The sequence below is a fragment of the Gallus gallus genome, chromosome Z (assembly GCF_016699485.2).
Source record: "Gallus gallus isolate bGalGal1 chromosome Z, bGalGal1.mat.broiler.GRCg7b, whole genome shotgun sequence".
In the NCBI taxonomy this organism is placed as follows: domain Eukaryota; kingdom Metazoa; phylum Chordata; class Aves; order Galliformes; family Phasianidae; genus Gallus; species Gallus gallus.
Window position 1 is genome coordinate 21,121,647 of NC_052572.1, and position 14,865 is coordinate 21,136,511.

Genomic DNA, 14,865 nt, shown 5'->3' on the forward strand with positions numbered 1-14,865 from the left:
GCTGCGCCCTGCGGCGCCGCTTTTGGGAGCCCGGCAGTGGGGGGGCGCGAACCGCGGCGGGGGGGGCGTCGCGGGAAAGTGACGTTGGGCAACATGGCGTCGTCCGAGCCGGAGCGTAAGAGGAGGGCGAGCGGCGCGGCGGAGAATGAGGAAGAAGACGAGGAGGATGGGGAACGCTGGGTCGGGCCGCTCCCGGGGGAAGCGGCCCAGACGAAGAAGCGGAGAGGTAACGGCCGCTGTCCGGGGCGGAGCTGCGGGACGGTGGCGTGCGGGGCAGGGGCCGTGCGTCCGCTGCGCACTCGGGCTGCCAGGCGCTGCTTCTTCGAACCGGCGTTGTTGAAGCCTTTAGCGGAGGAGTTAACTCTTCTGCGTCACTGCCCTGGCTTCGAGGGTCGTCACAGAGTGGCTTCGACTGGAAGGGACCTTAAAGCCCACCCAGTTCCACCCCTCTGCCGTGGGCAGGGCTGTCCCCCACCAGCTCAGGCTGCCCAGGGCCCCGTGCAGCCCGGCCCTGACTGCCTCCAGGGATGGGACATCCACAGCTTCTCTGGGCAGCTGTGCCAGTGCCTCACTGCCCTCTGGAGTAAAGCATTTCCCCCTCACATCCATCTTAAATCTATCCTCATTCAGTTTAAAACCATTCTCTCTTATTCTGTCATCACATTCCCCAGTAAAGAGTCCCTTTCCATTTTTTCTCTAGGCCTCATTACAGTACTGGAAGGCCACAGTGAGGTCTCCCTGGAGCCTTCTGTTCTCCAGGCTGAACAAGCCCACTTCCCTCAGCCTTTCTTCACCGGATTGGTGCTCCAGCCCTCTGATCTCTTCATGGCCCTCCTCTAAACTCACTCCAACAGCTCCACTTGTACTGGGGCCCCCTGACCTGGACGCAGTACTACAGGTGGCGGGGCCTCATGAGGGCAAAGCGGAGGGGGACAGTCACCTCCCTGTCCCTGTCACCATCCCACTGTTGATGCAGCTCATGGCACTCTTGGCCTTCTGGGCTGCAAGCCTACAATGCTGGCTCATGTCCAGCTTTTCATCAGCCAGCACGTGCAGGTCCTTCTTAGAGCTACTCCCATTCATCCAGCCCATGTCTGTGATTGCAATTGACCAGACCCAAGAGATACAGCTTGCTCTTGGACTTTCTGAACCTCCTTAGGTTCACGTAGGTCCACTTTTGATTTTTTTCAGGGATTGGATGGCATCCTTTCCCTGCAGGGTGTCAACTGTGCTGGTCACCTTGGAGACACTGACAAACTTGATGAGAGTACGCTCAGTCCTACTGCCCATGTAACACCAATAAAGGTGTTAGGGAGCACTAGTCCCAACAGCAACTCCTGCAGGAATGCCACTCATCAGTAGTTTCCAGCTGGATATTGAGCCAGTGACCACAACTCTTTGAATGTGACTGTCCAGTGAATTCCTTATCAACAGAGCAGTCCATCCATTAGATCCACACCTGTCCATTGTAGGTACAAGGATACTGCATGAGGCATTGTCAAATGCTTTGTACAAGACAAGGTTGATACCCCCGGTTGCTCTTCCCTTATTCAAAAATGCTGTAACCCACATGCAGAAAGCCAGTACATTTGTCAGGCAGGTTTGTCCTTAATGAAGCCATGCTGGCTGTTCTCAGTCACCTCTCTCTTTTCTCTGTATCCCCTTGCACAGTCTCCAGGAGGATTTGCCAACTTAGTAACAAATGCAATTGCACAGATATTAAGATGTAAAATAGTGACAAGTACATAAAATCAGATAATTTTAGGTGGCCCATGTAAGCAATGAAATAGTTGCAAGCCTAGCACATTTTAAGCTGAATTTCTTAACAAGGATACATTTTCCTTTTGGAAGAAAAGGAGGTGTGGTTCATCTTATTTTCTTGCATTGCCTTAAAAATTATATTGAAATTCTTTCTACACATTCAGAAAGCCAAAGTAATAGGTGCTCAAAAGGGAGCATCAGCATGGATAAAAAGAGGCTTTGAATGGCTTCAATATACCATGAATCAAGAAATCTGAGCCAAAATGGAAAGCACTTTTATTCTGTTTGCAGAAACCCCTACTGTATTCTTTACTAAAATAGCAGTAAGCTATTCAAAGGTAATAACAGCAAAAATAAGCTTTATGGAGGCTTTTATGAACATTTTATGAAAACAGCGTTTCTAATTTTCCTTTTATTTTGTTCAGTCCTTGAATTTGAACATGTCTATCTTGAAAATCTACCATGTGCTTCAATGTATGAACGCAGTTACATGCACAGAGATGTCATTACACATGTGGCGTGTACTAAGTAAGTCTGTTCTTTTTTTTGTTTTTCCCTACTGTTTATTGTCATCAGATATGTATTCTTGTACATACTAGGAAATTTTCACTGCAAAAGCCTAGTAATTGTAATCTGTTATGTCTAGAGGTGGTATTTCAAGTACGGTCATGTCCCTGAGCTGACGGAGTTCAAGGAGTGTTTGGACACTTAGACATCGGGTTTGATCTGTGGGTGGTGCTGTGTGGAGCCAGGAGTTGGTATTGATGATTCTTATGGGTCCTTCCAACTTGGGATATTCTATGACTCTGTTTTTTGAAGACTGTGCGTAAGGGAGAACGCTTTCTGAAGAGCACAATAGAAGTTATTTAAACAGACAAAAAGGGATTCTCAAAATCCTTATTGCAATGTTCAGTATATACAGTAAATAAAAAATACTGGTTGCAATCAAGTGAAATCTGCAACCAAATGAATTCAGCAGCACTGCACAGATTGGGAAGAGAGTGTTTATCTGTCTATCTAAGTATGTGTGTATATATATGTAGGGATATTTATTTATTTATTTAGTAGCAAATGCTATCTGCTGTGAAACCAGAGCTAAAGAAGTAGTAAAACTTACATGGTCAAAAGGGATAGTATTATATATTTCTTAACTTTAGACTGTTGACCTTTCATAGATTAATCCAGAGTGCATTAAAATATTTGTTTGCTTTCTCAAAATTGACAGTGTTCATTTATGCAAACTGTTATGGCAGCCTATTCAGATATTATTCTCAATACAACACTGATTATAGCATCTTAATGTAAATTGTTATCCAGAAGTGTTGTGAAAGTACTTATTATGTGTATTTATGTATTTCTTCTTTTGTAATTTTAGGACAGATTTTATCATCACAGCAAGTCATGATGGACATGTAAAATTCTGGAAAAAAATAGAAGAAGGGATTGAGTTTGTTAAACACTTCCGTAGCCACTTAGGTGAGAAGTTGTAAGGTTTTTTTCTTTGTTTGTTTACAAAAGAGCTCCCCTTCACTCCCTGCCTTAGTTTGAAGAGGGGGTACAATCTGAGAGAAGAGAGGTTCTGGCATCCATTTACTGCAGTCAGGGATTAAATTATATCATGCTTAATTCCACCTGTCCTTTTACAGCTCCCAAACTGTGTGGGAACAGAATATGCAGTATGAATCCTGTGCAGATCATTTACTGCCTTGTACCTTGCCTCTGAGGAGAATGTCTGGGACAGGTACAAAGTATCTATTAAAAAAAAAAGAGAGAGAGAGAGAAAGAAAGAAAGAACAGCATGCATAGAATCCGGGGATGTTCAAAAAGATATTACTTGAGGCCATGTTACCTTCCTCCCTTATCATCCATACTATGCAAGGCATTCAGGTACTCATTGTGCTTTTATTTTTCCACTGTGCCATAGTCTTGTTCTCTCTCTCTTTTTTCAGTTAACATTTTAAATTAAAGTCATTACGTAGATAGTAAGTGGTCCATCCTCTCTGACCAGATAGTAAGCAGTTACAGCATACAAAACATAAAAAAAAAAAATACCACAAAAGAACAGCAAAAAAAAAACCCAAACAAACAAAAAGGACTCTCGCATCCTCACATAGTTTTTAAATTCAAAACAGGGCAGAGAAATAGCTGAGACAGCTTTGGATGTCTATATGTGTTTAGGCTTTGGTGCTTTTTTTCTGTTTGTTTTTCCTATGGAATATTGAAATGATAGATACACCTTTCCTTCTCTTAATAGTATGTTAACTTGTTTTGATAGGTGTTATTGAGAGCATTGCTGTCAGTTCAGAGGGGGCATTATTCTGTTCAGTTGGAGATGACAAAGCAATGAAGGTGTTTGATGTAGTCAACTTTGATATGATCAACATGCTGAAACTTGGGTAAGTTGCTCAGTTCTTGAAAATGCTTATTTGGGATTGTGATGAGAGGTTATTTTGTGTAGGAGGCAAGTTAATAGTTTGACTTTTTTTTTTTTCTGATCAGATGAAGATGAGTACATTGCATTAAGCAAAATGCTTGGCTGACTATAGACTATATAGTTTATGACTGTATGCATCCTTCATATGAGTGCAGTATGACTACACTTTTTTTTTGTTGTCAAATGTTAGGCAGGTGGATATGCTGTTTCTTAAAAAATTTAGCTAGGAATCTTTTTCTTTTCTTATTCTTTTTTTTCTAGTTGTTTGTCACTGAATGTTAGAAATTATAACCAATAGTTCCAGTGGTAAAGAAACTTGGTCTCTATACATTATTTGCCATCGTTTATTGTTTTAAGGCTAGCAATTTTCTTATAATATTAAAAAGAGCATTGCTTTCCTTAATCTTGCTTTTGTTACACAGTAGGTAGGTAAAGAACTTGGAAGAGATAGGACTGGAGATTACTGGAATTATATCAACAGAGGAAAACAAAGCCTGTGTTTTTATTTCAGACTGGTCAGAAAGTAGAAGGATCAATGAATGCTCTACCAAGAATGATACTGATGTTTCCACAAGCCTTGTGGTATTAGAGACTATTTATTCCATGCAGTCTAGTATTTACTAGATAATTTTGAAACTGAGTTGAAGCATAAACTCAAAAATGTTTGTTATTGACATTGTAATTGAAATCAACGCCAAGACTTCCACTGCTTTGAAAGCTGTTAAAACTGATATCTAGATACTTTTTAGAATGCCCATATAAATGCTTACGTTAGCTGCTTTATGGATATAGTGTTAGTAATATCCTCCCAATAGTGCAATTTTTGTTATTTGTTTTGTTAAAATTTGTCCCAATTGTGTTAGACCTGAAGTGGTCTCTTTAATGAAGAAGAGGAACATATTCAGCTGTAATAGAAGCAGTGTTGTGAACACCCTTTTTAATTTAATGTCCATTTCGTTATCTTCAGTGCCAATGCTTATTGGGCAGCTTATTGACCTAAGAAATTACTAATGGCTGTTTGCTCAAGCTTGTAATGGTTAATTTAGGATTCGTAAGTGCTGTATGATCATTTCAGCTTGTGTTGTTTGTCTGCTTTGATGGGGACATGCCAATATGTTGTATGGCTGATTAGCTTTGTCTGAAGCTCTTGAGATCCTTTCATTTTTAACTAATGTGTACAGTGTAGCTGCCTGCAGATTCTAATACTGTGTGCTTCCCTTAATCATGGGGAGAAAGGCAGCTATTTCTGCAGAAAATGTAGATAACATGGCACAGCTATGGGCCATCATATTCATTATTCCTCACAGACTTTTAATTTTATTTTTTTCTTAATCCAAAAGATTAGTATCTGGCATCTGTCAGGCCTTTAGTATCTCTTAGTTTGATAAGATACTATGAGTTTCCTATGGAGACCATCATTTCTTCATTGTCCAACATTTAGTTCTAGAGTTTCAGTTCTCAGCATCCTTGCTTACAGACTTCTTTAAAAAACAGGTATGATTTGAATTATTGACCACATCTCTGGTTTGTCTTATTTGTAGAGCATATTCAGCTTTAGCAAATGTGTTCCTTCTGAAGTATGTAGGTTGCTCTGAAAGTAATGTATCCAATTGATTGCCATGGAAACTACTCTTGTAGTACAATAACACTATTTCATAGAGCAAATTCTCACTTTACACTGTTTCAACACAGACACCCCTACTAGATACACATTTTCACCAGCAATGAACAAGAGCCAGCATGCTGTGTTCATAAAAATCTTCATGGTTATTGGGAACATGGCTCGTGTTTCACATCACTGTCATCACTGCCTCACTGCGCTCATATCCACTGTTTGGTCTCCATCATCATTCAGCAAGCACCAATGAATGTCAGTAGTTGTCATTTTGTCTGCTAGAGGAACTCAGTGACACACCTTTGTTTCATACACACTTCCATATCTGATGTCATTTTGTCAGACTCTACTGCTGTCTGATGCACAGCAACAAAATGTAACAGAAGATTGGAAGATTCAGCCTCAGTTGCCATACCATCACCATCTGCCTCTGCCGTCATGGGCCAACATAATAAAACAGGCATTACTTTCATGGCAGCCCTCATATATTCAGAACAGTTACATATAGATTTAGTGTGATTGTCATAATTTTATTTATATTTGGATAATTAACTTGTTTTCTGAAAACCTTGTTATACTTTGAGTAAGTATATGCCAAAGGTGCAGTTATTTTCATTTGCACTAAAGCATTAATCACTTAGAGCTGAAAGAAAAGTGCTGCTGAGTCACAGAAGTTGAGTAATAATCCTTAATGCCGCTGAGTGCTATTTAGTTGGTTTTCCATCATTTTTCTTCTTTTATACCCACCTTCTTCTGCTTTCTTTAACAGCATCTTTATGAAGTAATATGGGAGTAACAGAAATTGGCTGAACCATCTGTTGATTTCAGTTGTTTGGAAAAAGCTTGGTGATAACACTGCTAAATTTTAGCAAGACAGGTATTAGCAAGACTAGTAAATAAAGTTGAAGATTTGCTTGATATTTGATTTCTAATTTGTGACTTAGCTTGATTCTTATCTGAGTAAAACCAATCTTCTTTTTTTTTTTTTTCCTTCTTGTTGCAGCTACTCCCCTGGTCAGTGTGAATGGGTATATTGCCCTGGAGATGCCATATCTTCTGTTGCAACATCTGAGAAGACCACAGGAAAAATATTCATTTATGATGGACGAGGAAATAACCAGCCACTCCACGTTTTTGATAAACTCCATACATCTTCTCTTACTCAGATACGGTTGAATCCTGTCTACAAAGTGGTTGTGTCCTCTGACAAATCTGGGATGATTGAGTATTGGACTGGTACTCCTCATGAATACAAATTTCCCAAGAATGTGAACTGGGAATATAAAACAGATACTGATCTGTATGAATTTGCTAAATGCAAGGCTTACCCATCCAGTATAAGTTTTTCACCTGATGGCAAGAAAATGGCCACTCTTGGGTCTGACAGAAAAGTCAGAATTTTCCGATTTTTGACGGGGAAGCTCATGAGAGTGTTTGATGAATCCCTGAGTGTGAGTTTGGTCTTGGCTCTCTTCTTTGAGTCTTTTTCTCTATTTCTTTGACTTCAGTGGTCAACACGTGCACCTGCATGATTATCTGTTTCTAAATCTGTGCTTTATTGCTATGTTTTTCTTTCAGAAAAGTTTGTTCAGTGTTCTCTTCCTTCACTCTTGTGTTGCTTTGCCCCCAGATTAATTCCTACTGATGTCTGTTAGCTATTGAGTGAAACTGAGTTATTAGTTTTCATCTCTTTTCATATTGCTAGATTTCTTTCTATTAGAAAGCAATGAGAAAAAATATTTAAGTAATAACCATAGTAATGAAAAAAAAATTGTAATATTTAAAAAACTTTGTTAAGACAGCTGCATACTTCTTTTTCTTTGCTTCAGCACAGTACGACGTGCCCGTTAGGTCATTAGACTAGTATTACTTGTGTTTAATTCTTCGGATAAGTTTGATCTGGGCTGGATTCTTGCTTGGATTCTGTATTTTATAAGCATGTGGATTGGTGTTTATCAGGATCAGGCCATAAGTGTAATAGTGATTTTTTTTTTTTTTTCCTGTAGATGTTTACTGAACTGCAGCAGATGAGACAGCAACTACCAGACATGGAGTTTGGCCGCCGCATGGCAGTTGAGCGTGAGCTGGAGAAAGTGGATGCAGTAAGATTAATTAATATAATCTTTGATGAAACTGGACACTTCGTTCTCTATGGAACAATGTTGGGCATTAAAGTCATAAATGTAGAGACTAACAGGTAAGTGTTGTGAGATGCGTGGAGATAAATTTCTTTAGAATTCCATGTTTAATCACTCACATTTAAAACTTGACATGACGGGTTACCACTAATCTTTTTGTTATTTGAGAGCCTTCAGACTGTTGATTAAAAATATTCCCTTGCTTATTAATGGATTGTTGCAATTCAAAGCATAGTAAAATGAGAAAATATGTCAAGCATATTCATAGTAAAAATGAGTAATCAATTAATCTCTAGTTAACAGTCTGGTAAACTAAACATGGATCATGCAGTTTGTTTTCTATAGGGGAGGGAGGCTGACTAGTAAATTATGCAGCAAGTTTGAATAGAGAAGCATTATAAATACAATTATTAAAAATTGTTTTGGGGAGGCTTTGGAATTTTGCTTTGAGTCTCATGCAGTCAGAAAGGAGACATTCTCTGACTGTGAGCAGCAAACAGTCTTTACACTTCTTTGTCTTGTATTTCAGGTGCATTCGTATCTTGGGAAAACAAGAGAACATCAGGGTGATGCAACTAGCTTTATTCCAAGGAGTTGCAAAGAAGCATCGTGCTGCAATCACCATAGAAATGAAGGCATCTGAGAACCCTGTTCTCCAAAACATCCAGGCAGATCCAACAGTAATCTGCACAGCTTTTAAAAAAAACAGGTTTTACATGGTGCGTGTGATGTCCATTTAAGTAGCTCTATTCTTCTGTTTAACTTTTCTCTGTTATTTTATAATTTTATACTTGTACCTTTCCAGTGCCTTTTGTCTTGAACGTTTGCAAATGCAGCATTTCTAGCAGTGCCTTTTTAAATTGCAAGTGCATTCTAAAATTTTTAGTTTGAATTGTCTAAAAATTGTCTACAAAGAAACAACTAACTGAATGTATAAAATATTTAATAAACATAACTAAATTCAGAGTAGTGTCAGGTGGACTATAGGTAACACAGACAGGAGTCATCTTCTTGGCAGATTGAGATTTTAGAAGAGATGTGATCTATCAGCCTAGAAGTTCTGGAGGACTTAGTAGTTGATCTGGGCTGTGATCACAGCAGGGCTTACAGGTCAGTCTGTTGCTACTTGTTTTTCAATTTGATCAGGCTTTCAGTCACAGCAAAGCAGTGTGCTTTCTAAACCTTTGTGTGGTTAGTATGTAGTATGTAATAGAATATAGTACTATGAACAATATGACAAGAAAGGAAGAAAATTCATATTCAGTATGGAAATACTGCTCATTCTAGGTAGCGCATGACCATATGGCAAGTGAATGCATGCAGAAAACTAGTCACTGTCACTTGATACACAGCTGTATTTCTGTGACTTCTTGTGCACGCTAATATTTATTGTATTTCTCACTTCTTTAAGCAGTGCTTTAAAAATTTCATTTCTCATGTTTTTCCTACTTTGAGTTTTTGCTGTTTTTGTACTAATACAGTTAATGGGACAGGAGAACTTAGTTTCACTTCTTGGTGAAAGCAGAGGTTTTGTAATGAAACCTGCTGATTTTGTCTGACTATAACAGAATACACTAATGCTCTCATTCCTTTCTAAGGGAAAGGTGCTGAACTGCTATTGTGGGCTTTATGGTAAAATGAGGAAGGAGTTTAGAAGTTAACAAATCATTAAAAGTTTATTGGACTTGCATGTATTTGTACAAAAATTGGTGACTAGAGAGAAACACTGATAGTGCACAGCGCTGAAATGCCATCTATGAATTCTTTGTATTTCAAATCTATTTGAGAGTCTGAGAGGTTAAATCATCACTTTGATGTCTGGGGTACAGACTGTTGTGTGAGATAAGGAAAAACAAAATACAAAATACAAACCGTTTCCTTCTTTTCTTTTGTTCTTCAGTTTACTAAACGTGAACCAGAAGATACAAAGAGTGCAGACTCAGACAGAGATGTCTTCAATGAGAAACCTTCTAAAGAAGAGGTCATGGCAGCCACCCAGGCAGAAGGTCCCAAGAGAGTTTCAGACAGTGCTATCATCCACACAAGCATGGGAGATATACACATTAAGCTTTTTCCCGTTGAGTATGTATTTGGTGGTATTTCTGTTACTCTGTTTCTCCTTCCTTGTGCTTTTCTTCCTGGCAGTACCCAGGCCTTACCTTTCAGGCTAGGAATGGTTCTTTTCCTCCTTGTTTTCTATTGTCCTTGTTTCTGGATGGTTTCTTAGTGTATCAAGCTACGCTCAAGTGACTCTTGATGAACAGAGTAGGGCAAAAATAGGTCATAGCAACAGTAGAGTGTCAGGTTTGTCAGTCTGATTTTTTTTTTTTTAATGGCTGGTTGAGGAAGCTTATTCCTTTCTTAAGTTTTTTTCTCTCTCTAAACCTCAGATGTGGCTAGGTCATAATGGTGTTCTGTGCAAGCTACATTTTGTTGTAAGGCAATGCTGTTTGATTCCATCTTGAAAGAGAAGAGTGATGGTGGCAGCAGCAGTTGTTGTGGTCATGGGTCTGTGTAATCCAGAGAAATAGTACTGTTTGCAAGTTAAAATGTGTGGCAAATGTATTATATTTTATGGTATTGCAGATCGTTCAAGAGCAACACAGAATTTATACCAACATTAGTGCAATGCATATCCAAAACTAGGCATATACTTAACAGAGTTTTGTGCATGATTACTAGGTACTTGTATCAGCGTGTCTGCTTTGTGATACTAACACATGCAAAGATTTTGTTATGAAACAATAGATTTATCTCTCACTTCAAGTTTGCTGTAAATAGAAACGTAAAACTACATATGTAGTCCATTTCTCCAAACCAAATTCATGTTTTGTTACAAGCACAGATAAGGCAACACAAACTTAGTTTTACTCTGCAGAGAAGCTAGTCTTCAATTTCTATATTAAATGATGTCTCCTTGCATGAAGCCGTACTTCCTGTGATTGTTACCTGTAGCACACAGGCTTTAGAAATAGGACAGCATGTATCAGTAAAAGTGATAGGTCAAGTTATGTTATTTCCTTTTTTTTTTTTTTTAAATTCTCATGCCAGTATATTTGGATGCATAATGCGTGCATATTATCATTAAGTTCATTGCGATATTCTACATGCATTTTTTTAAAGTAACATTCTTTCAGCCTCGGTTATTATTATGTTTGTCCTTTTTTAATATTTCCTTCTGACTGAACTTTGAAATTAAAATCTCTTCAAGATGAAAGTGATTTAAAAAAATAGAAGTATAACAGTGAGGATGTGGCTTTGGATGCCCTTTGGCCAAGTTCTTGTGGACTGTAGTTGTGAATGACTACTGTTGTACTGTGTAGCAGGAACTGGGACTGTACTTCGTCTGCTTTAGTAGTTATTTTATTATTGTTTCACAAGATGCTTTAGAATATCATTTATGTCCACATGAATGTTCCTGAGGACATCATGTGGATATTTCCTGGTTTGCTGGGAAAATGTGTATGACTGTGTAGATCTGCATACGTAAGTCTACTCTGGCAACTAATCCATTTCATAAAACTAGTGGAAGATTGACACAAACAACTGTAACTCTGGTAGCATCTCTTGGGGGAATGGGAGAAAGAAAAAACACTTTAAAGAGATGAAGTAAGAACAGTATTTTTGTTTGTTTGTTTTTATTAAATGAAAAGTAATATTCCACCTGTGCAGCCTAGTTCTGAACAGTGTTTGTCAGCAGTTTTACAGGAGGAGGAACAAGCGCTCTACTGACTGCAGTATCGCTCTATAATACTAAAACAGCGCAGTTTCAGATTCTGCTTCTAGTACACAGCACTGGAAGACTTAAGAGAATTAGAGGTAGAAGAAATACTTTCTGCATGTGGAGCTTACATTCCTGAATTGTCTTCGTATACCTATAGTAATATCGATAGAAATCTGGAGAAGGAACACTTTGAGAAAACAGATTTGGTTCCTGACCCCACTGCTGACTTCATATGTAATCCTGCAACTTGGTACTCCTCACAAGTTTTCTTTCCAGCTCTGAGTTTGAGGAAGTGGGAGGTTGGTTTAACCTTATTTCATGAAAGCCCTGTTGCAGTACGTTGCACTAAAACAGTGCTCAGCACAACAGGATCTGAGTCGCACCCAAAATCTGTATGGCCTTGCCACCAAACAAATATTCAGGGTAGCCTGTATTTTCTATTACATGATTTCAGGTGTCCCAAAACTGTGGAAAACTTCTGTGTACACAGCAGAAATGGCTACTACAATGGACACATATTTCACCGTATTATCAAGGTAACCTGTAAATTTTTTGTTGTTGTTGTTGGTTTACGTGATGTAACTTTATGGCCAGCCTTTACATTTTCATTTGCTTTTGCACAAAGGATTTCTGGAACAGTTTCACTGTTTCCTGAAAGGTCTGAAGAATACTGAGATCCTAATGGCCTTTACATCAAGTTTTTTAATAGTTGTTCTGCAACTGAAAAAGTGGAAAGCATCTGAAAATTGAGAAAAGTATCAGTTCAACATGAATTATTATTTTCTTGTCACCATGTCAGAACGGTATCTCCTCTAAAGATTATTACTTATACTGCAGCAGAAGCAAGTGAATACAGCGTAAGTCTTTGTAGAAGGTATAGACAAGTTAGGTTCTATCCTTCACTAGCAGGAACAGTGAAGTAATCTTGTTTATGTAGTCATTTTTTTTCCAATGCAAGAAATTAATTGTTACCTTCATTCCTTACGCACCACATTTTAGCACTCAATTTTGTTGGAAGATATGACGCAAGCTTAAAAAAAAAAAGGAACCTAGCATAAAGCATTTTTGCTTATTTATTCCATGTGATGATGTAATAACATCTCATTTCTGTGCAGGGTTTCATGATTCAGACTGGTGACCCCACGGGTACAGGAATGGGTGGTGAAAGTATCTGGGGAGGAGAATTTGAAGATGAATTTCATTCAACTTTACGACATGACAGACCATACACACTCAGCATGGCCAATGCAGGACCAAATACTAATGGATCCCAGTTTTTTATAACAGTAGTGCCAACTGTAAGTAGTATTAGAAGTTCAAGTTAAGGTGCGAGATGCTAACTGCACAGTAAAAATGCAGTAACTACTCTGGTGGAAAAAGGAACACAACACTATTCAAACAACCTTTAATTGTTTCTTTGCAACTAACTGCTGCGCACAAAGATATACTGGGTGTAGATAATTGCTTTGGTGAAGTCTTAAGAATAGGAAAGTGCTGTGATCATGACACCTTTGAACTTTAACTGGAGCAAGAACCTAATCTGATTCTTAGTAAACTGGATAGTTTTCCAATTTTGTATTCCTAGAATATTTTAGATTAATATACTGCTTAAACTTAACATAAATCTAATTATTGTTAAGACCATTCTAAGCTTTTTGGATTAGTACCAGCCTAACTGCTTAAAGTTGCTGACTCCTATACAGAAAAGCCAGTATGGAAATTAGGAAATTTCCCTGCTAATATTTTGATCTGTATACAACTTCACAGCAATATATAAATGAATTGGGCAGTGAATCTAATGTGCAAAAAAAGAATACCTTAAGACAGTACTTAGAGAATTTTTGTTCCTCAAAGTCATGTGTCTTCTTAGGATGTACCCATCTACCATAATTTTGAAGCTTATTAAATCACATCATTGCCTACATTCCAGTTGCTAATTGGGCATATTGTATGACTTTGAATTAGGTAGTGTTCTAGGCTAGCACTTAAATTCAATTGTGAAACTACTGTGAAATAAATGTGCATTTCAATGAAATGAATTTAAACTTCAAACTATGAAATGCTGCTGCATTACTAGAACTTGATGTCTGTAGCACTTCAGGAATGTATTTTAAAAGATAAACCAGTATGCATTAGCTGCACTTCTAACAGTCATTTGGTTCTAAAAGCTGTTTTACAGTTACTAATAAAGACTACTGATCTTTAATACACATTCACTTACTCTAGGTCACTCTCATTTGGTATCTAACCTATATGCTGCTTTCTATTTTAATCTGCTTTTTCTTCTTTCTTCTGTATCCTCAAACAGCCTTGGCTAGACAACAAACACAGCGTGTTTGGACGAGTGACTAAAGGAATGGAAGTTGTTCAGAGAATCTCTAATGTTAAAGTCAATCCCAAAACTGACAAGCCCTATGAGGATATCAGCATCATTAATATCACAGTGAAGTAAGTAAGTCAGGTGTTGAATGTTCCAGCTTGAACAGAAGAATGTTGTCGTCGTGGGATGCAGGAAAGAATCTGAAGGAATAAAAACTTTTTTGATAATTCCTGGATGTAGGAAATGCCAGGATAAAGTAAACATTGGTTCTACTATTTTTCATGTACCTAAAGTGCCCTAAGCCTGTATTTCTTGGTAATTTTGTCTTTTTAAAGTAAAAACATTGTCATCTTTCTTACGAAGTCTGCTGTTTCTCTTTGTCTCTTCTGTGCAAGACTGAAGATACAAATGCACACCATGGTTCATGATAACAGCTTTAGAGTATAATTTGAGTACAGTCTACCTTTATCGCTGACAGAGGAAGAGGTCAAATGTAGGCCAGTAATAAGCTCTTCAACAGTATGTACATGCATCAAAAATTAGACTGTAATATGCTTTGCTAGGATGGCATCTTCCAAGATGGCTGTGTATGTGTCCATGTTCAGTAGATTAAATGAACAAGTGATCAAATCATGCAGTAACAGTGTATTAAATCCTGCACAAGTACTGGCATTCCCAGTATGGTTTTCTTATGTATTTTAATGTTTCGTTTCTCATTATTTCAGCTCTTGCACACTGTTGCTGGCTTGATTTTTACACCCCCAGATCAGACAAATATTACAAATTTTACTAAAATACTTAATTGACATGGTTACTCCCATCAAACTGTTGTGAACCTGTAGCTAAATACAATCCTGAACTATGCTGGATAGT

General features: G+C 38.2%; 1 protein-coding gene across 1 annotated transcript; it reads left to right on the forward strand.

Moving 5' to 3' along the window:
- Positions 1-83: 83 nt before the first annotated feature.
- Positions 84-14,354, forward strand: PPWD1 (peptidylprolyl isomerase domain and WD repeat containing 1). The gene is made up of 11 exons (XM_424751.8): positions 84-226; positions 2,187-2,289; positions 3,137-3,237; positions 4,037-4,157; positions 6,814-7,261; positions 7,817-8,007; positions 8,478-8,667; positions 9,849-10,030; positions 12,127-12,208; positions 12,788-12,970; positions 13,981-14,354. The coding sequence occupies exons 1-11, from the start codon at positions 94-96 to the stop codon at positions 14,122-14,124; spliced, it is 1,878 nt and encodes a 625-aa protein (XP_424751.3). The 5' UTR covers positions 84-93; the 3' UTR covers positions 14,125-14,354.
- Positions 14,355-14,865: the final 511 nt, after the last annotated feature.